We start from the raw sequence: 23,133 nt of genomic DNA, 5'->3' as shown, positions 1-23,133 counted from the left end.
TCAAATTAAACTAATTATTCTTGAGAGAGTCCAGCAATAATAAATATAATGATTAATAAACTGAAACTGAATATGTAGTATGAAATTTTCCATTTGTATTTTCTCGGTGGTATTAGGGATTGACCTCATATAACTCTTTACTGAATTTCAATATTCTAGCATGAATACTTCCACAGCTTTGGAATATAAAATATTCCATTTGTATGGGAGGTGCCACGCCCGGGTAAAAAAATAAAACGGCAGTAAAATCTAGACTTATCATTTTTCCCATAAAACCTGGACACATCGATTCATGGACTTATCGTTTTTGCCATAAGACATATTAAGGGATTATTATTGCCATAAGGGATTATTTTCGGTATCATTTCGGGAAAACTTCAAAAACTTCATTTCGAAACTGTTTTAAGACAGTTGAAACATACATTCGGACACACTTCGGGACTATTTTTGCAATCGATTCGAAGCTATTTCATGACCAATTCGAACAATTTCAGTCAGTTAGGAATAGTCTCGAAATGATTCTGAAATGATCTTGTAACCTTGTTGATCCCGAAATTGTTTCGAAATAGTCTTGACATTATCGTAAAGATCTTTCGAAATGATACCTAAAAAATCCAAACGGTACCCGAAAGAATGCTTCAACTGCCCCAAAACTGAACCGAAACAGCTTCGAAATGGTTTTAAAGCTTTCCCAAAATGCTACCTAGAAAAATTTGGAAATGATCCTAAAGCGCAGTATTTTAATCTGATGACTGCACACCAAATGCTCTTATGAATGGGTCCATTATATCTAATTTTAAACTCAATTCCTTCTCTTTTAAGTACAACAATCACTCCAACGTGTGCCCGCTATGAGAATCGCAACGGACTGTTTAAAAAAAAAGTATTAATTTACCCATCATTAATTTCTCATGTTATACAAGCTTCCCAACACAAAACGATGTCGGCGTCTACTTCTTCTATTAGCCTTTCCACTTCTGCTTTGCTTGGTAAAAAACTACAGATATATATACAGATGTAAATACATTTTAAATTTAAATTCTTCCTCCTCCTCCACTCTTTTTGCAATCTTCAACCTTATCCTCCCACAAACACTCATTACATGTTTGTTTTTGAGTACAACAACTATGTGGTTAAACCCTAAACATTTTTAGCAGCTTCTTACTTTTAGCCCATCGTTAACTGGGAAACGATCCCAACCCACATTTTTTTAGCATCTAAAACGTCTTCAAAATACTTGTGCTCAATTTCAATAATAGTATTTATATGAGGACTTCTTGCCTTGGAATAGATGATTTTTAAAGATTTCAGTTTGGCTTCTCTCAGTATCTCATTTTGAACATCAATCTTGCTAACTATTTCTTCTTCCTTATGTTTGCTACTGATATTAGCAACAACAATCTTTGGTAAATATACTTACTGGAATATGCTCCAAAATCTATTACAAAATTTCCCAATTTTGTATTGAAATTCGCGGACAAAGATGAAACGGAACTTATATCTGTGGTCAAAGGTAAGAGAGCCTAAGTCTAAAATCACTCCATCGAAAAGGCTGTATAAAACAGTGTATATATCAAATGTACAAGTCAAATATTTACAAATATTCAAAATCAGTTGTCTAAATACGTACCGTTATACATTTTTAAAATTTAATTTCGTTAGTGTTTATTTAGTACGTATAAAATTATATCCAAAATCAATCTTGGGAATAAGCCTATCTCGACTTACGCGATTATGACTTGTGACCACAGATATAAAGGAACAAAATATCAACTGAGGAATTCCAAACCAAAATGCAATGAGTGACTCATAACAAGTTCATATATAAATGAGTAAAACTGTCCAGCCTTTAATGGAGATACATTTTCAAATGAAACTTACGATATTATAGCAGTTATAACGAAACACACATAGAGCGCTTCCCAAGGAATGCGGTTCTATGTACCGGGGCGACTCGGGATTTTTCCCGACCAAGGGCTGTCATTTCAGTGTAACCCCATTTAATTTGTTGCGCCCCTCCTACAAATTGTCATCTTTCCAGCAGCTCCTTGCAGCGGGGCTGCGCCATACTCTCCTGCTCCGGGAAGGTGTCGAACCCAATCCGGGTCCTTCTCCTGATCCCGGCCCTGAAAAATGGTTTTGCTGCGTTTGCCGGAAAAGAATCTTTTTAGGACGGTCATACTCTTGTCAGTGTGTCTCGTGTAAGAGATGGTTGCATAGGACAGGTTGTTCTGGCCTAGATCCCAAAACCAGACGTCCACGTAACTTCTATAAATCTTTTGTGGCCCCTTGCTGTTCACACCCAAGGGCGTCCCGTAGTCCCAGCAGCCCCCCTGCTCAGCAAGCCACAAAAAGTACCCGCTGCTGCAAGCGCCCCACGGCGCCACCAACTCATACGGCTGCTCCCACTCACACCTACAATCTCCGTAGTATAGTCAGAAGCAATGACGAGCAGCAGCCCCTGCCCCGTCTTCTCCCCTCCTCTTTTCCGGCAGCAATCGTGTTGGTCAGGGAAACAGTTTCTTAGTCCCTACCACCTTTTGCACCGTTTGCCAGCACAGAATATATATATATGCAGCTCCTGCCTTGGATGGTGCCACTTTCCTAGATGTTCTGGTCTCCGCGACGGCAAACCCCGACGGGTTTCATTGCGCCATGTTGCCAGGCCGCATACCCAAATACACCGGGTACCCGAATGCTTGCCCAAGGACATTATACCCAGAACAGGTCTGCAGAGCAGATCTTGCTGTGAGTTTAGTCTCTTGAATCGCAGCAATGCGGATGTTGTGTCGCTTCATGAAATCGACTATCTCCGTGATCTTCCCAGTTAATCGATTACAGTTTAACTGCAGAATTCTGAAGTGCAACGGGAGACGTCGTCACTCTGGGAGTAAGTGACGGGTGACTACGCCTGGGTTCTGAAAGGCTAGGACGCAAATGCCGTTGTAGTCCCAGGGCCACAACAGCATTTGCGTCCTAGCCTTTCAGAACCCAGGCGTAGTCACCCGTCACTTACTCCCAGAGTGACGACGTCTCCCGTTGCACTTCAGAATTCTGCAGTTAAACTGTAATCGATTAACTGGGAAGATCACGGAGATAGTCGATTTCATGAAGCGACACAACATCCGCATTGCTGCGATTCAAGAGACTAAACTCACAGCAAGATCTGCTCTGCAGACCTGTTCTGGGTATAATGTCCACAGAAAAGATCGCGAGAGCGGAAATGGAGGCGGCCTCGGGTTTATCATACACCACTCTGTGCAATATCATATATTTGATCCCGACATCGGCCGCAGAGACAGTGTCTTAGAACTTCAAGGCTTATCTGTCCGGTCAGGCGATGCAAACCTAGAAATCATCAACATCTTCATCCCTCCTGCGACCTGTTGCCCCAGTCGATACCGCCCTAATATCAGCGCCTTACGCACTGGCAATAATGGCATTATCTTAGGCTATTTCAATGCCCATCACGATGTATGGCATTCAAACCTGCAGGCCAACAGCAGGGGTGAGATGTCGGCGGATCAAATAGAAGAAACGGCGTTCTGCGCAATAAACGAAGATGCCCCACTCGCATGGTAAGAAGCAGGCACAGTTCACCAGATATATCAATCGTGAGTGCAGGACTCGTAAACTGCGTCAACTGGCAGCCGATGGTAACATTGGCATCTGACCACCTGCCTATATTTATTTCGCTTGAGCGAACCGTAGACTTCATCCTCACCAAAAGACGCACTTTCATAAACATTAAAAAAGGAAAGTGGGATGAGTACAAATGTTTTACAGTGTAGTGTGCTTAACCATGCTAATGCACGCGACACACATTGCTGAGTCAACAGGTTTGATGTCTCGATTGCATTTGACATAGCTTTACATAAGAGACACCTGTGACACATAGCTTAGCAATGTGTGATCGCATTACAAGTGGCACACTTATTTTAGAAACAATTAGCAATTAAGCATTTGTATGTACTTCAAATGTAAAATTTATTACGAAACGAATGCACTAGCACTTCAACTGGAGGACAGCCAAATCACATTACCAATGTGCATGCGGTTAGATGATTTTAAACCAGAATAGAACCAATACAAAAGAACTAATTATTACAATTATGGAAAACGAAACTGCCATACGGAAAATGACAAGAAGTTCATGACGGTGAGATATGAACTAGAATTAGGCAACGAGTCGAATAGTGACAAGAATGCAATATTGCAAATATGCAAAAAATGGATGAGTAGAATTAAGAACTTCACTGTAAACATATAAAAGCTGGCGATGAGCCAAAATAAAGCATTCTTGACTACAGACTTAAACTAGGTGGTTGTCTTTATTCAGGAATCAAAGCGGGCATTTTAATGCTTGGACAAATGCGCCTGAAGAGCTAAGATAATACTCAAATCCACACCTCATCTTGGACAAGATCCTATATAGGAGAATTAGGGTAACACTCGATTCAATCCTGATTCAGTGGACCAGGTCCCTTACAACAGACAGTCGCTTTGCTGCCCTCCCTATCCCGACTGATGCCCGCGAAGGGGAACGTGCTTTCCGCAAGGTTATTCAATCCACCTCGGCTCGTTTTATTCCCGCCGGAAGAATACCGGAAATTCGCCTTATTTTCCGGCGGAGGCCGCAAATTTAGCGAGAGAACGTGACCTTATAAGACAGCTCGTCCCCGCGACCCCCAAATAAGGGATATAAACCAAAGCATCAGATTGCTTGTGGATGAACACAAGCGAGCAAAATGAAAGGAGCATTTAAATGGTTGTAACCTCTCTGCCGGTGTGGGAAAGCTTTGGTCCACCGTAAAGCTCCTATCGAATCCGTCTAAGCACAACAACAAATTTGTCCGTCACCTCTGGCGATAAAGTAATGTCGGATGCGAAAAAATGCGCGACCGCTTTTTGCCGAAAATATATTGTGACGATTATGAGTGACACTAATTGATACTCACATCCCTAGTCTAATACTAAGTAAATGAAGTCACAACAACAATAAAGCAGACAGTCACTTGTATCTACATAAACGAATAAATCATTATGTCTACACATATGTAGGTACACGCAGCTGAGAAGCAAGGCACAACTACATGCATATATCTGAGATACTCCTGAAAGTATGAAATGAGAGAAGCTATAAAATCGTGCAATTGTAGTTACAGCTGAGAAACTTGAGAGCTCATGGACAACTAGCAAATTCTGGAAATGGAAGCGCCTAGAAGATGCGAACGTTGAAACCAGAGAGTATAAAAGGCAGCAAATGTAGAGGCGCTGGAATTCAGTTTGATTTGAGCTATCGAGCAGTTTTGATTAAGCACGCAATCTGTCGGGCTATAGAAGAGTTTCATTTGAGCTATCAATCAGTTTGGTTGTTAAGCAAGCTAGTTGACAAGTATAAGTGTTATTGTGAAGTACTTTAATAAAGGCCATTTTTCCATTATTCAATATTGGAGTTATTTATTCAACAGTTTAGTGATTCGAACTTAGCAGAAGGGCAAATAAGAAGATTTGCAAGTAAAATCGTTACAATTGGTGTCAGAAGAGGAATTGTTGAATAAATTCCAAAGGATAACAAGGACATGGCAAAGTTCAGTGAATTGAAGATCCAGCAACTGAAGAAGGAGTTGGAGAGCCGTGGATTGAATACAAGCGGCGTTAAACTCGATCTTCAGGTACGGCTACGACAGGCAATGGAAGCAGAAGGAATTGATGTGGACGAGCATGTCTTTTATCCTGATGGGGCTAGACAACAACAAAAATTGAAGAGAAAAACGAAGCATCGCAGACAGTTACGAGCACAGACTTGAACATGATTTTGGCGGCAATATCTGCACAAACATCGACAGTAAAAGAAATGTCGTCAGAAATAGCATCGAAGATTGAAGCACAGGAAACACAAATTTCATCACAACTGGAACAACAGAAGACGTATATGGTATCCCAACTGGAATCGCAGGAAACCCGTATAACATCACAATTGGAAGAACAGAAGACATATTTGGCATCTCAACTGGAAGCGCAAGAGGCACGTATATCTGAAATGTCGGTACAAATTTCGGAACAGGTATCATCGCAGCTTTTTGTGAAACTGGAAGAGCAGGATGCAAAAATTTTACAACTCGAGGACAAAATTGATGCCGAAATAGAAGCGTTAAAAGGTCGTATGGAGCAGTTAAAACTAAACCGCCCAGCTGTTTCAGCAAGCAATCCAAAGGTAAAAACACCATCATTTGACGGTTATGTTCCTTTCCAGGTCTTCAAGCTACAGTTTGGGAAGACTGCAGCAGTGAACAACTGGAATGCGGAAGATAAAGTTGCTGCACTGTTCGTGGCATTGAAAGGGCCTGCAGCGCAAATCTTACAGAATATTCCAGAGTACGAACGGAACATTTATGAAGCATTGATGGGTGCTGTAGCACGACGTTATGGAAGCGAGCATAGAAAACAGATATTCCAAATTGAGTTGCAAAACCGCTACCAAAAAGCGCATGAGACTTTGCAGGAATTTGCCTCGGATGTTGAAAGGTTTGCACATTTGGCAAATGCGGACGCACCCGTGGAGTACACCGAGAGGGTAAAAATCCAGTTTTATAAATGGCATACGGGACGTAGAAACGAAGCGAGCGACATATGCAAACCCAAAATCCACATTCGCAGAAACGGTATCCTATGCACTGACTCAAGAAACAGCATTGCTTTTGTTTAAGCCAGTTTTCAAAGCACGCCATGTGGAGGTAGAAAGGCCAGAGTGGGTAGACACAATATTGGAGGCGTTGAAAGGATCGGAAAAGCGGAGTGAAAAAGTTATCAAATGCTTCAAATGCGGGAAGCCCGGTCACATTGCACGTCATTGCGACCCTGGTAGTTCCAACTTGGGTGGCCGTAAACGCAAAGCTGGAGGAGATGAGCAAGGGCGTGCCAGATGGAAAAATCGAGAGCTAGCTCCAGCTATTGAATGTCCTGTGATATCTGTGTCGCAAATTGGAAGGAAATCAAGCAGTCTTACCGTCAGAGGGAATGTGGATGGCAAGGAGCATGTACTGACTGTAGATATGGGTGCATCCCATTCCTTGATCCGATCTGACTTGGTCAACACTGAATGTTCAATTTAGCGAGTTCGAAATATTATTGCTATATTTTGTCGATCTCGAGCATAAATTTATTTGAAGGCATAAGTGCCCTACGGATAAAATCAATGGAATAAATAACTTCCTTATGGCTTGGAATACTATCCGCAACACTATTAGGAGGTTCATCATCGGACGATTCTTCTATTATTGAATTTTCTCTTGGGAAGGCTTCTGCGATTATATGTTCGTCCTTAGATTCTCCGTAGCAGACAAGAATGCATAGAATCGATAAATGAGTGGTTAATACATAATATGGTTAATACAGTAAATTTAGTTAGAAGCCAAATAAATTCGTGTATGGGAATATTTAAAATATAATTTTTTTATTCGTTGCTTGTGAGTGGGAACATTACAAAACTTTAGAAAAAAATCGGTGCTTTTAAGCGGGAAATGCTTATAAGCGGGTTGCTTATATCGTGATTTTTTGTGTGCATTGAAATAGGGGATACAATTTTTGTAGTGCTTATAACCGGAAAATGCTTATAACCGGGGTGCATATTAGCAGGAAATACTGCATTCTCTGTGTAGCAGGGCCACACAAAAGCTTAACTCTTCTGTCACAGTCAAGGCCGGAATATAAAGTTCCAAGACAATAAGCCATTTGATTTTATTTATTTTTTGTTGGCTCATTGCCACTGCTGAGAAGAGTGTCACCCCATGTCGGCTGCCAGTTCGAAATCGTCCTATCTCAAAATATTTTTCAAAAACTTCCATTTCAGGATTCGTCACAAACACGCCTTATCTCAGAATGCTTTTCATTAACTTCCTCTGATGTCAAAATGCATTGAACTTATGCTCAGGTAGGGAGTTTTTAAAACAAATTTTGAGATAGTGTATTTTTGAATAAAATGCTACCGTGCGGTTTTCTTCAAACAAATTCTGAAAAAATTACCATTCTTTATCAATTTAGCAAATATTTTGTAGAAAATGAATTATTTCCCCTAAAACCTGTTCACATTTACAAATTATTATCACTCCTAATATACTACTAAAGGCACTTTTCTACTACAATTTTCACTGAAGGGGATTGAATTATTCCCCGTTTTCCTTACTTCGTAAAAGCAACCCATCCAGATTTTTTAATTTGGGAGTGTGAAAGCTCTGTCATCATTGTAGAACAAACCTCTAGTAATTAATCCATGCTCAGTCATATATATATAGAGATTTACAAGATATAATCGAAACAGCTGTCGCCTTGTCCGTCCTGATGTCATGTTCTTTATTTTTTTCCCAAATTATTGAAAGATATTAATATTTTTCTTTGCGATAACTTCCGCAGAGATTTTACAGCTTACTATTTTTACTCCAATTTAAGGTATCGATCATCGGACGATTCTTCTATTATTGAATTTTCTCTTGGGAAGGCTTCTGCGATTATATGTTCGTCCTTAGATTCTCCGTAGCAGACAAGAATGCATAGAATCGATAAATGAGTGGTTAATACATAATATGGTTAATACAGTAAATTTAGTTAGAAGCCAAATAAATTCGTGTATGGGAATATTTAAAATATAATTTTTTTATTCGTTGCTTGTGAGTGGGAACATTACAAAACTTTAGAAAAAAATCGGTGCTTTTAAGCGGGAAATGCTTATAAGCGGGTTGCTTATATCGTGATTTTTTGTGTGCATTGAAATAGGGGATACAATTTTTGTAGTGCTTATAACCGGAAAATGCTTATAACCGGGGTGCATATTAGCAGGAAATACTGTATTCTCTGTGTAGCAGGGCCACACAAAAGCTTAACTCTTCTGTCACAGTCAAGGCCGGAATATAAAGTTCCAAGACAATAAGCCATTTGATTTTATTTATTTTTTGTTGGCTCATTGCCACTGCTGAGAAGAGTGTCACCCCATGTCGGCTGCCAGTTCGAAATCGTCCTATCTCAAAATATTTTTCAAAAACTTCCATTTCAGGATTCGTCACAAACACGCCTTATCTCAGAATGCTTTTCATTAACTTCCTCTGATGTCAAAATGCATTGAACTTATGCTCAGGTAGGGAGTTTTTAAAACAAATTTTGAGATAGTGTATTTTTGAATAAAATGCTACCGTGCGGTTTTCTTCAAACAAATTCTGAAAAAATTACCATTCTTTATCAATTTAGCAAATATTTTGTAGAAAATGAATTATTTCCCCTAAAACCTGTTCACATTTACAAATTATTATCACTCCTAATATACTACTAAAGGCACTTTTCTACTACAATTTTCACTGAAGGGGATTGAATTATTCCCCGTTTTCCTTACTTCGTAAAAGCAACCCGTCCAGATTTTTTAATTTGGGAGTGTGAAAGCTCTGTCATCATTGTAGAACAAACCTCTAGTAATTAATCCATGCTCAGTCATATATATATAGAGATTTACAAGATATAATCGAAACAGCTGTCGCCTTGTCCGTCCTGATGTCATGTTCTTTATTTTTTTCCCAAATTATTGAAAGATATTAATATTTTTCTTTGCGATAACTTCCGCAGAGATTTTACAGCTTACTATTTTTACTCCAATTTAAGGTATCGATGACATTGAACTAAACAGAATCCGTAACGAAGCAGCACTAAAAATTCAGGCAGCATGGAGGGCGCACAAAAGCAAAAAAATTTTAAGGAGACGACATATTTTTAAAGAGACATTATATGGAATGAGGATTAAGAGAAAGTTGGTAAATCCCAGCCAATACCTGAATTCTGTTGTGGAAACTTACAAAAATGAGCAGTTTAAGAAAAAACTTGATGAAGACTTTTTAAGGTTAATGTCCGACGAGCGCACTAGATTGTTGCAGGAAAGATCTCCATGGATAATGGAGGACATATCCGATCACATACGCAGCTGGTTTCGGGAATTGTGAGATTTACACACTATTATTTATCAATTATTTAGCTTCAACCTTGTTATGTTTTATCACTGTAGTTACGACAAAGTGGGCGATTTTCATCCGTACCCAGATGCCTTAAAAACCGGAACTGTTTTGGTACTAATTGATGAAACATTTACACCCGAGGAGTTCAAAGACAAATTAAATGAAATGAACTTGTCTAAAGAAGAAAAAAAGAAACGAGCCGCGAAAGCTAAGCTTCAAAAGAAAAGGGAAAAGGAGAAAATTAAGAAAGAAAAAATTAAAGAATCCAAGCGACGGAAAAAAATGAAAGATCAAGGAATTTATGATATATCAGATAGTATAAAGTCTAATAAAAATATAGGTAAGATTACTTGCTTTTAAAAAGTATAAATTTATAAACAAATTAATTTCAATTTATAGCTGACATCGATATATGTACGTATTCACAATTTTTTTCACGAATTACAGCTTTCGCTAATGCAAAATATTTAAAACAGTATTAAGTGCGCAGAAAAGTATGCAACATTTATTACTATATATTCATAAGGAATAACAGCCTAAGCGTTATGTTAAAGTATAAAAGTTAGGCTGGTATTCTTTGCGACCACATATCAAGGCGAATCCATACCAGGTGGTGGCAAAGCGAATTCAACCAATTCGCCGTGCAGAAGAATGTCAAGCCAAAAGTAAATTTTCATTGATTTCCATTAACTGACATGTTGCAGTACAAGGCGTTGAATCGAAAATTATCAAGAAGAAGCAATCAACTGATGGGATAACACCACTTGGTACTGAATTCGCCTTGCCACATATTAATAAATGTAGCAAACTTTTCTGAGCATCTGAGACTGTTTTAGATATTTTTAGAGGCTGCCCCGAAATTCCAACTTTCATAACGGTCTTGCGATTCACCATGTTTCCCCAAATGATGTTAATTCGGTACGTCTTGCTTTTCACCATGTTTTTCAACGCTAGAACTCCATCGCCAAAAAAATCAAGCGCTGGGAAAGGTATGCAACATTTAGAACCATATGGTCATAAGGAATACCCGCCTAAGTCCTATGTAAAAGTATGGGAGTTAAGCAATTGTTCCTTGTGACCATGCGGTACTAAATGCTGCATAAACCCTGCAGCTGCAGTCAAAAGTCAAAGTAATCAAAATATTCTAGTTCTTTGACTAGAATTTTGTGGGGTTATTCATACTAGGCAGCTTTTGAATAGTTCATTGGCTATAATTTTGTGGTGTTATTCACACTAGTCAGTACACTGGCTTTATGAGATGGTGGTCAAACCGATTCTACTCTACGGGGTGCTGGTCTGGTGGAACGCACTAGACACGGCGAGCACATCCAAAATGTTGGTGTCAGTGCAACGGACGGCGCTGATCATAATCAGTGGCGCTCTCAGAACAACACCTACCTTGGCACTGAATGTCATGCTGAACATATATCCAGTAGATATTGCGGGAAAGGCAGTCGCGGCCCGGTCGTTTGTCAGGCTTCGTGATATGGGCTATTGGCTTTCTGACTTTGGTCACTCTAACCTGCTTACTATGTTCGACTTTATCCCGGACAGGACGGACTATTGTATGCCGATAACTGTTCCCTATACAACCTTCACTCCAGTCATTCCCCCGAGAGAGGAGTGGGGAAGAGGGTTCATATGGGGCAGGGAACCGGTTAACTTGTTCGCGGACGTGTCGACGTTGGACGGAAAGGTTGTTGGGGGGGGGGGGGGGGGGGGGGGAGGTATTTTGTCACGAGCTAAATGTCAGCCGCAAATTTAAGTTGGCCGTGAGTTCAATTGCATCGAACTATTTTATAATTAAGATTATCTGGGTCCCCGGCAATAGTGATATCCGGGGCAACTGTCAAGCGGATCTCTTAGTCCGCATCGGTACAACAGAACCGGATGAAAATGGCTGTAGGGATCTCGGGATTCTGCTGGCCACCTGGTTTGCTCCTCCATAGCTGGGCCTCGAGACAGCTCAGCAAACGTTGGGCGAACACCACATCTTGCAGGGTAGCAAGATCTTTCTGGCCGAAAGTGGATGGCAGGAGATCTGCGGACTACTTGGGTTCACTATTAATGGTCCTTGGCATTTTGACAGGGCACTATCCCATGGGTATCCATGCGGTACGTCTCAATATACTGGAAACTCCATCCTGCTGCAGCTGTATGGAGGATGATGAGGAGGAATCATAAAATCACTTTATGCCTGATTGCCCAGCTTTTGCCAGAACAAGACGAAAGTACTTCGGTCGCCACTCACTTGGATCTTCCGAGGATTTATTCAAGATTGAGATCGGTATCATTCGGAACTTTATCGTTGATACCCAACGATTCTTTAAGTAGCTTCATGTTGTCCAAGTGAGCTTCCCCTATCAGGGTAGCTACCACCAAACCTAACCTAGTGTATGAGAAGTTAATTGTTCATTGACTATAACTTTGTGGTGTTATATACTAGTTAGTATTTGAATAATTTATTCGACTAGAATTTCGTCTGTCGGACTCGGGAAAATGCGCGAGTGCTTTCTGTAGCCAATTTGCAATGCATACTTCAGTTGACAATGCTAGACACCTTGGCCATGAGGACATCAGCAGCCTAGCACATTTTTTCTACTTGTCGTTAAAAGCCTTTGCTATTCCAGAATAACGGAGCATGGCAAGGATAAACCCACTACCAAAGACCGGAAGCCCAGCCAGTATCTAGCGATATTATCCCTATAGTTATTAACGAAAACGTTTAGAGCCGTCATGATTCCCTCATTGAAACGAAATTCTTCGGTTTTCCAGCCATCAGTATGACTTCCGTGACGTGCATATCACTACCACCGTTCCGAACTCCATTAACACTCATCATAGGACGGTGCTAGTGCAGCTTGGCCTATTTTGACACAAACAACCACAACTGGCTCGTTCCTTCTCCTTCCACTGCGACCAGTGGTATATTGTGCTCTCACCTCCAAGCCGACTTTTTTGATGAACCCTAGCAGTTCTCTTGGCTTGGGTGATTTAATGTGGGCATGTTCTAGCCATGGTGAGCCCATAAACTTATCCCTGCGTCTTGAGATTGCGTCACATTCCAGGATATGGTCCGCCATCTCCGGTGATCGATGACAAAATCGGTATGTGGTATTCCGTTACTTTTTAGTTTTTAAATATATGTCCGGTTTTTTTATTAAGACTTATTCCAAAGTATAATGTATTGAAGTGATAAATTTTAAAGTGATATATGTATATTAACCTGGATCGATTTGTACAGACGAAAGTTAACCGAAATCGCGCTATCCATTTTTCGATAGGATTTGGGCTCAGAAAAAAAGTTCCACAACGATACCCAAAAAAATAATTTTCGAGCCAGCAAAAAAAAAATGGCAAAAGGGTAAATTTTTCAACCAAAACACTCCCCTAAATCCAACAAATATTTTTTTTCAAAAAACTGCTATCGCGAACGTTTTACAACAGTTTTTTGAAAAAAAAAACTAAATTTATTGGATTTTGGGGAGTGTTTTGCTCGAAAAAATTACCCTTTCGCCATTTTTTTTTTCACAGGCTCGAAAATTATTTTTTTTTGGTATGCGTAGTGGAAATTTTTTTCCTGAGGTCAAATCCTATCGAAAACTCGATGGCGCGATATCGGTTAATAAATTATCCCAGTCTAATGTATATACATTAGGGTGGTTACAAGGTATATGTTGAATTTTAATTTTTGTTCTGTCTTTCGGGGCACCCTCCTAAAATATGCCAATAGATCAGAAAATGATTATTGCAAAGTTTCAGGCCAATCCGGTAATGATAAAAGGTGCCTCATTGAGGTCAAAGTTAGGAAAAACAGCGATTTTTCAGAAAAAATTTTAGTGTTTCGTCAGTAAAAGCGAAACCATTTATGCAGGAACTTCAGTATATCGTTCTATAGGTAATTTTGTTTGTATTAATTTTGACAGCATTTGGCATTTATCCGATCAGGGTGGCCGCATTAAGATTAAGATGATGGATATGTTGACGAATGTTATTAGCAAGCAACAAGGAAAGATCGTTTGTTAGTTTTTTCAATGCGCATAAGAAAATATTTAATGTTGACCAAACCTTTTGCGCAAATACAATCAGCCCAATTCTAAACGAAAATTCCGTGCGAGTTTTTTACTTTCTCCCATTCCTCGTATTCTAAATAAAAATTCCTTGAGAGTTTTTTCACTTCTCCCTTTCCTCCTATTCTGAACAATGTTCGAAAAAGAGGAAACCGGTTATGGGAGAAAAGTAGGTATTATGAATGTGAGGGAGAGGGAGATTTCTTTGCCATTTCATAGGAGTTTTTTCACTAGTTAAATTAAAGGGAATGCATCAAAATAGTTAAAGGAAATTGGTTCTAACAATTGTTTTTGTTTTTATCGGCCTATTGATAAATCATTCAAGGTTCGAATCGAGCTCAAGGCCAGAACAATAATTTATTTCTAATGATAATTATTGTTATTTTTTAATTTTTCTAAATTTGAAAAATTGTATTTTGTTTTTGGAATAGTAAGTAGAAAATTTTTCAGACAACCTGCCATAGCTGCGCAGATAGATCCATTTCGAAGGGTGCTAAGCCTTCATCATTATCATTAGAAATAAATTATTGTTCTGGCCTTGAGCTCGATTCGAACCTTGAATGAAATTGGTTCTTTTAAGAAAGAACACTTATTTGTACAAATTTGCGATAAAATATGTAATTACATTCTACCACAATATTCTCACTGTTAATACAACAACAACAGCAACCACAATATTCTCACTGTTAATACAACAACAACAGCAACCACAATATTCTTTATTTTAAAGACCGGTACGCAGATCACAAGGAATTGCTCAAGAAAAACTTAGGCTCCTTTCTTGCGTGAAAAATAATAGTATGGACATTCCCTTATAAGTGCTCGTTTCTCCTCCGCCGTGAAATTCACTATGCGCTTTTTGCGCTTTGGTGCTGCAGCTATTGTTATTTCCATTTCTGAAATAAAATAATAATTATTTATTGCAGAAAAATTAAAAAACCATGTGCTTACCTTTTTACAGTTTGTTTACTTTTGTTCTAGAAATATATGGCACTTTACATATTTCTTGAGAAAACCGGTGTTTCCGTATGCAAATTTGATGGAAAAATAGTAGTAAAGTAGCGTACTAAATTTCTTGTAAACTGCGTACTTCCTCAAGAAATTTTACCACAAGGAATTTTCTTGAGCACCCAGCAAACCATGTGCTTACCTTTTTACAGTTTGTTTACCTTTCTCCCAGAAATATATGGCATTTTACATATTTCTTGCGAAAACCGGTGTTGCCGTATGCAAATTTGATGGAAAAATAGTAGTAAAGTAGCGTACTAAATTTCTTGTAAACTGTGTACTTCCTCAAGAAATTTTACCACAAGGAATTTTCTTGAGCATTTCTTGAGCGTTCTTATATGGAATTTTCACTTTCTTGTGATCTGCGTACCGCTCTTAAGTCGAAAATTATATCATAAGCAACGGAAGAGCTCTTTGTATATTTGATGTAACCATCCAGAAATTGCGCAAGGATTTTTTAAGAAGGCTTAATTAGATTTTGGCATATGGCGGAAGGCGAACTCAACTCGACGTGGCCGCCAGAAAATTGCTTTGCAGAATGAAAGCAGGCAGCTCCGGCGGATTTGTGTTAACCCGCCGTCTTCTTCTTATGCTCCTCTGTTGACGTTGCTGTGGCACCAATTCATTACTCATTTCAGTGAATACCACATGAAATGCAATAATGTGCATTGTTTATACCTTATTTCTTAATTTCAAACAAATTCGCAACAATAATTAAACTTTTCAATTGTTTAAACAAAATAAGAAATGCGCAACGAAATTTCAATTTACAAAACAGCTGACTTCGAAAATTCAAAATTCCTATTCCCCAATTTTTCTTCTCCCTAGGAGAAAAGAATTGGAGGAATTTTTCCGCGGGAATAAAAAAATCCGCGAGAACAAAATTTCGCGAGAATATATAGAATTGATCTGAATGTATTTAATTGTATAAACCTTTTGCTTGCCATTGTGCGCATTAAAAATATAATAACAAATGATCTTCGCTTGGTGCTTGCTAATAAGCGAATGAACTACGCAAATCGATGCATCAAGTAATGTGCGCGATTATCGCGCTCTCACTAACACATCTGCATTTTGATTACGCCGATGTCTGGTGTAAAAATACTAGTTGCTAATCAAGGCGCATTCGGTAGAGGTGGTGTTATCCCAACAGCTGATTGCTTCTTCTTGATAATTTTCCGTACAAAGCCTTGTACAACAATATGTCAGTAAATCGAAATCACTGAAAATTTTCTTTTGACTTGACATTATTCTGCACGACGAATTGGTTGAATTCGCTTTGCCACCACCTGGTATGCATTCGCCTTGGTTGCTAATATGGAAAAATTACAGAACTCATACTAGTTGGGATTTTTGCAAACTATTATTCTCCTAGTATGCAACTAGTTGGTATGACTGCGGGGCATTTCTGCGCACATGCTACTGTTTTAAATATTTTTGGCGATGGAGTCTAAGCATTAGGGAAGTTAGTAACAATACAAGTAACGTAACTAAAAGATTAATACTTAATTTTTAATAATTAATGAGCTTAAAACCGGTTTATAATAACCCTGCTAGAACGCTATCAGGCATTTGATTCATCAATTGACAATGATGACTGAAGGAAACTTACATCATAGATCATAGCGTAGAGAAAATTTTGTATTAGTTTGTTGGGAGCAACATGACAAACATGCCTTTGAATTTCCAAACTTCGCTAACGCTACTAAATGTTGTATACTTTTCTGCGCACTTGTTACTGTTTAAAATATTTTAAACGATGGAGTTTAAGCAAGGGCGCGGCCAGGATTATTTTCAGGGAGGTGCATCTGCATCTATACACTATTATGATCTAATATATTGTGACGATTTTCCGTTTGGAATATCTTTAATCTCCTATTTCCATTCGGTTCGTATCAATAGACTTTGAATATTAATCCACCAATGTGGAGTTTGTCAAGATACTATTTATTAACCACTCTATACACTTAAAATTATTCACACAATTAAATTATCAACGTACTGCTTTAGTCAAGCTCTAATCACAAACTGAACACTTATTGCTAAATCTCTACTTCTTATATACCCTCGGCTTTTGCCGTACATCATTTCTCCTAGGGTCTAGAGATTTCGTAAATAATATTCTGTTTACTGATATGGTTATTTACATAAATTCCTGCTATGTAAATTTGCTGTTGTTATTTACATTTTAGTTGTTATATGGTTATTTACATACATTCCTGCTATGTACATTTGTTACTGTTATTATGGTTGGCATTATTATTCGGGGAATCCCCGCTGCCACGCAATGGATGTGAAGGTTTCCCTACTTGCGATTGCGTCAGTTCATGTTTCATGATATTTGAGTTGTATCTATTAATAATTGCAGTTCTTTGTCGATAAGTAGCAAATCAATTGTTTGTAATAAATCTGTATAAACAGTGACTCATCTTCATTTTTAGGCGATTTATTGGTTAACTTATAACTTTTTATTCAAGTTATGAGTGACATAAGACGTTTTTTGTGTAAAAAACGTAATCATCATTCCGATGAAGATAATTTATTTCATATTAAGACATCCAAATTGAATACAGACAGACCAGACAGCCCGGTATGTTGCGATGCTGTTTCTACCCAAATTATTTATTGTATTATTTATCATAATATCCAGAAGAATAATACCCAAAAACAACGAAATAATAATGACAAATACTGCTTCACTTTTTTGTTATACTACGCTAAAAAAAACTGAAAAAAATAGTATACCAGTACCCTTAAAGTACAGTAACAGTACAGTACCCTTAAAGTACAATAAGTCTCAACTGAGTTTGCAATTCATCATTCATTAATTAAATTCTTTCACTAATTGAACTTGTAAATTAATTTCTCTAGAATGATTATGTATAAAAGATATAAAAATATTAAGTTTTGATAATTGATAAAAACTCAAAGACTCACTACTTGCATTTTAATTGATTTGTTGCTACAAAAATTGGTTGAAGTATAGATACATTGTAATTACTTCATGAAATATTTTTAAATTTTTTTTCCTGAATGTGTTAATGAATTAGGGTAGAGTTACCAATTACTGCATAGGCACGAATAGATGTACAACTCAGTATAAATATGTTTATTATATATTTTTTAATGTAATACATGCCGGCCACCGTGGTGTGATGGTAGCGTGCTCCGCCTACCACACCGTATGCTCTGGGTTCACACCCCGGGCAAAGCAACAACAAAATTTTAGAAATAAGGTTTTTCAATTAGAAGACAATTTTTCTAAGCGTGGTCGCCCCTCGGCAGTGTTTGGCAAGCGCTCCGGGTGTATTTCTGCCATGAAAAGCTCTCAGTGAAAACTCATCTGCCTTGCAGATGCCGTTCGGAGTCGGCATAAAACATGTAGGTCCCGTCCGGCCGATCTGTAGGGAAAATCAAGAGGAGCACGACGCAAATTGGAAGAGAAGCTCAGCCTCAGATCTCTTCGGAGGTTATCGCGCCTTACATTTATTTTTTTTATTTTTATATATTTTTTAATATTGTTTTGTATAATTGTTTAAAATTGTTTAATATCACTCACTATAATTGTTTTAACACTATATATTTATTTTTTAATGATATTTTTAAGTTAGTTGTAAGGTCAAACACTGTAAATTAATCTAATGCTGTGTGTTTGATTAATGATAAATAAATAAATAATAATATTTTTTATTATTTTAACAACTACGATAATTATAACTAACTAATTATATTCATTGTAAGAGTACAGTAATTGGTGATTTTGATGTTCAATAATCAGGGACAGCTGTTCAGTTATTAGTAATTTACGCATTTTTTAACTTTTATAACTTTTATAAAAAATTTAATGGTAATCAACTAAGTAATTATAGTAAAATCTATAGTACATTTAAAGAATCTAAAAATATTTTTTAACAAAATAAAAAATTTATTTTTTTTTGCTTTATAATTATTAGTGCATTAAAAATATTTAAAGGAAAAACACAAAAACTTCTTGAGTGTTCATTTCGGCATTTACTTTAGTTTATTCAAAATAATTATTTTTGCTTAAAGGTACTAGCTCTGTGCATACAGATTTTCAAGCAGATGTATCATTCAATATTTCTAGCAGAAGCACAAGAAATTCATCAGTGGATATTGGCTTGTGTTTGGATTCTGGTTATGAAGTCAATGAATATCTACGTTTGAAATTACTAAGATATCCTTGGAATCCCAGTAAAACTTAAAACTTTAAAAATGATGTTAAACTTGATGCTAAGCGAGTTTTTCGACATTAATGGCTTATAACATATCCGTGGTTAGCTTATTCAGCTATAGCAAAGGGGCCTCTGTGTAGAATATGTGTATTATTTCGACCTCCAGTGCAGCGTGGTCTACAAGGACAGTTTATAGTTTCTCCTTGTCTTAAATATCAAAAGTTTCATGAAGCTGCACAGTCTCGTGCGGCAAGTAAGTGGCATTGTGATGCACTGGCATCAGCAAAATAAATTTGAAAAAATCATTCAATCATCAAATTGAAGTAAATCGTTTAAAACTTCGATCTATTGTATCGACAATTTTATTTTGCGGGCACCATGACATTCCACTTCGTGGAAAAGTTGACAAGGGTTCTGTTTTTACAGATCTGCTATATTTTCGAGTTGACTCGGGAGACGAGATTTTGAAGAATCACTTAGAATCAGGAGCGAAAAATTCCTTATACATATCGCATAAAATTCAAAATGAATTAATTGAAATTTGTTCCGACGTTTTAAAAAGCAAAATAATTGAGGTAAAACAAGCTTCGGCTTTTTCGGTTTTGGCTGATGAGACTGCTGATATTAGTGGCACCGAGCAATTATCTATAGGTGTTCTTTATCTACGTTATGAAAAAGATGATAAAAACCAATAATTTGTGAAGAATTTCTGGGATATGTACCACTATAGGAACTGACTGTAAAAGCAATTTCGGAAACTGGTATTCACTTTCTGCAAGATTGCAATTTTGATTTAAATAAACTTGTTGGCCAGGGATACGACGGGTATGCTGCAATGGCAGATCACATAGGTGGTGTTCAGAAAATTATTAATGATAAATATCCTTCAGCTCTATTTTTCCACTGTGCAAGCCATGTAATAAATCTTGTCATTGATGATCAGAATACTGTCAGTGAAGTGAGAAATACTGCTCGGACCATGGTATAAATATTACCAGGTAAAATCATTTACTCTTCTTGGCGGCCATAATGGTTTCTTGATTTTTAAAAAAATTTTAAAATCACTCTCTTAAACTTTGTGGAAATGCCAAACCAAAGTAAACACAATAAAATTGTTGGTTTGACATTTTTTTAATGCCAAAAAAAATAAAATGCTTATGAAATAAGTGAAAAAATATTTCGAAAAGTTTTGAAATCGGTTTTTATATACATATGTATATGGCAAAAAAATTAGTTACCAATATAATGGATGCCTCAACACGTGCTATTTTTGCAAAGGGACAAAAGAAAAGGCCTTACTACTTAACCTCTTCTAATTAAGAAGCGAAAGTTGGACACGTCCCTTATTGATTTTTCATTCATCCTTCTTCACTTGGTTGATACATCTTTAACCCTTAAATATGCTGAAACTTCACTTTGTAAGAGATCACCAGTCTCAAGTGTCCTCGCTACTCCGGAAAAAATGATCTTGGAGATATTCTTTGATTTGTTTTGGCCCTTGTCCTCGTGGTTGGAAGATACATTTTTTAATTGGCGCTTAACCGTTTAGAAGATGCTGGTCGTTGCGTAACAATGCGATAACTGACGCCAACAGGGGGCACCGAGAGAGATCAAAGTCTTCCCTCACCTGCTTCGCCGAAACCAGTAGAGATCTTCCCATAACTTGTCCACGCCAGCAAAAACGCTGTAGCTCTTCGCAGCTTAGCTAAACATCATCGTCCTGTTGGAGTATGATAGTTCGTGGAGGCTGAATTTACCGGCTGAACGGTTATAAGTCTGCCGCCGTGGTGTAGAGCTAGTGTGTTGGCCTATCCATCAAGAATATTTAAGAAAATTTGTATAAATGGTATTGATTGTCCCTCGGCATTACCTTGGCACCAAAAGTTCGTCCGAATTAGCACATCAATTTTTGGGTCGGCACAACACATGTATTTAGGTGAACCAGTTCGTAGAAAAACGAATACACGATAACTAGCATTCGAATTGGATGGAAAGCTATACTTTAATCTCCTCAGATATATATCACACCAAATTGTTATTATTAGTAGATATGTATCTTTTCCGTACACCTTGGCGGTAAGTCGGGTTTTTCTTCTCGTCGCGTAGACGAAGATAAACTTCTAAACAAATTTGTTGAAGAAAATTCGTCAGAAGAAGATCGTGGCCTGATGCTTCCTTTTGCGGGAAACCACAATACAATTCTTGAATTGAAAATTCTGGAACGCGGTTGACCGTTGAGATTTCTTATTTTCTGGTTATTTCCACCGATAAAAAATTCGGTTTTGGATAAAATATCATAATATTAATATTAGAACGCAAAAATATATGGTAATTCTATACGAAAGTATGACACTGGTAATACGCGTCCAAAAATACCGATAGTGGTGTCAAAAGATTATTATTGACCTCGACAACAATAATCCGAAGGTGGAAAAGAAAATTTTTAGATCGTTCAAGAGATATTAACGAAAAACCGAAAAATAACCTCGTAGTGCTCCGAAAAGGAGGGTGGGATCCAAAGTATTTTTGCGCAGAACACCTTTCTGCATTGGCGGTCTTTGGCCGCGTTTATAAAAAATTACCTTGAGTGGGTCCAACACCGGTTTGTAGACCAAAACTATATCCGCGGAAAACACTTATATTGACGATTTTTTTTGTGGGTACCACAAAATCATCAAAATTACAACAACCACATGAAAATTTCCAAAATTTTGTTTGCAAATATCTCTTGACAGACCAAAAAGTTTTTACCTCCGCTTTCGGATTCGCGATCCTGGATCCAAAACGCATCTTTTGATACCCCTCTTAATATTTTTGGACGTGTATTAAGAGTGTCATGCTGTCGTATAGAATTACCAAATATATTACAGTTTGTTATATTTCTGTTATGAAATCAAAAACAAAATAAAAAAATAAAAATGTGAGAGCAGTGAGAATTTTAAAAATTTTCTAAACGTCATTTCGGCTCTCACCGGTTTTACCTTGTGATATTTATATCATGGCTGGGACTACAAAAGACATTCTAAATTTTTTTAGAGAGAGTACGTTGCGGCGAAGAAAAATTGCAAATATACCTCTATTTTGTGAACCGCGTTGGACAGCAAATTACAATATTATCAGAAAATTTTCTGAAAACTTTCTGACTATTGTACAATTCTTAAAAGAACTTTCGCTGGACAAAAACCAAATCGTAACAGTTCTACACAAATGCAACTGCTCCAACATACATTATGACACTTTTACTAATTGCTGCCTATTCTGCCAAACTTGAACCCCTGTGCAATCAATTACTAGAAGTAATTATGAATATAAAGGCAGTTTACGATCACGTAAATAAATTAATTGATGTGCTTCAATCTCACCGCGATAATGCCTCTACAGAGTTTGCGGTCATTTTCGACCGAGCTCAAAAGATTTGTGAATAATTCGATGTTGAATTCAAGCGCCCTCTATCAGTGGCAAAACAAACTTACAGATCAAATCAAGCATCTGAAAATATGGAAGAATTTTTCAGAGTATCTATATTCATCCCATACTTAGATTCTATTATTTCTTCACTAAAGGATCGATTTTCTTCAACCCACAAGCAAGCATTTTCGCTTATGCAGCTTCACCCAGAATATATGAAAAAGTTAAATAAATCAGAATTTTCAGCAATAGTAGAAGATATTCAGAATTTTTATGAAGGTTTTTTACATAATTTTGTTGCTGAAGCTACCACATGGTACGAGATGATAAGGATAAATGAAGCTAATGATGCGGGCTTAAATGAATCTGTTGTTGAATACGCAGATGCAATTGCTCAAGCCACTCCGTTTTAGACGGCCCATACATGACACAAAAGCCATGCGCAAATATAAAACGACGAAA

At 37.6% G+C, this 23,133-nt stretch overlaps 1 protein-coding gene across 2 annotated transcripts in view; it reads left to right on the top strand.

The window, feature by feature from the left end:
- The window catches only part of LOC137233596 (IQ and AAA domain-containing protein 1-like), a 535,768-nt gene that overhangs the window by 108,508 nt on the left and 404,127 nt on the right, over positions 1-23,133 (top strand). For both annotated transcript variants that reach the window (XM_067756723.1, XM_067756721.1), the window contains exons 2-3: positions 9,646-9,976; positions 10,043-10,332. In XM_067756723.1, coding sequence (XP_067612824.1) covers positions 9,646-9,976; positions 10,043-10,332 — 621 coding nt within the window. The remainder of the gene's footprint in view (positions 1-9,645; positions 9,977-10,042; positions 10,333-23,133) is intronic.

This window comes from Eurosta solidaginis, chromosome 5, assembly GCF_040869045.1.
Source record: "Eurosta solidaginis isolate ZX-2024a chromosome 5, ASM4086904v1, whole genome shotgun sequence".
NCBI classification, from domain to species: domain Eukaryota; kingdom Metazoa; phylum Arthropoda; class Insecta; order Diptera; family Tephritidae; genus Eurosta; species Eurosta solidaginis.
Note: the sequence above shows the minus strand (reverse complement) of the source record. Positions and strands in the feature narration are given on the sequence as shown.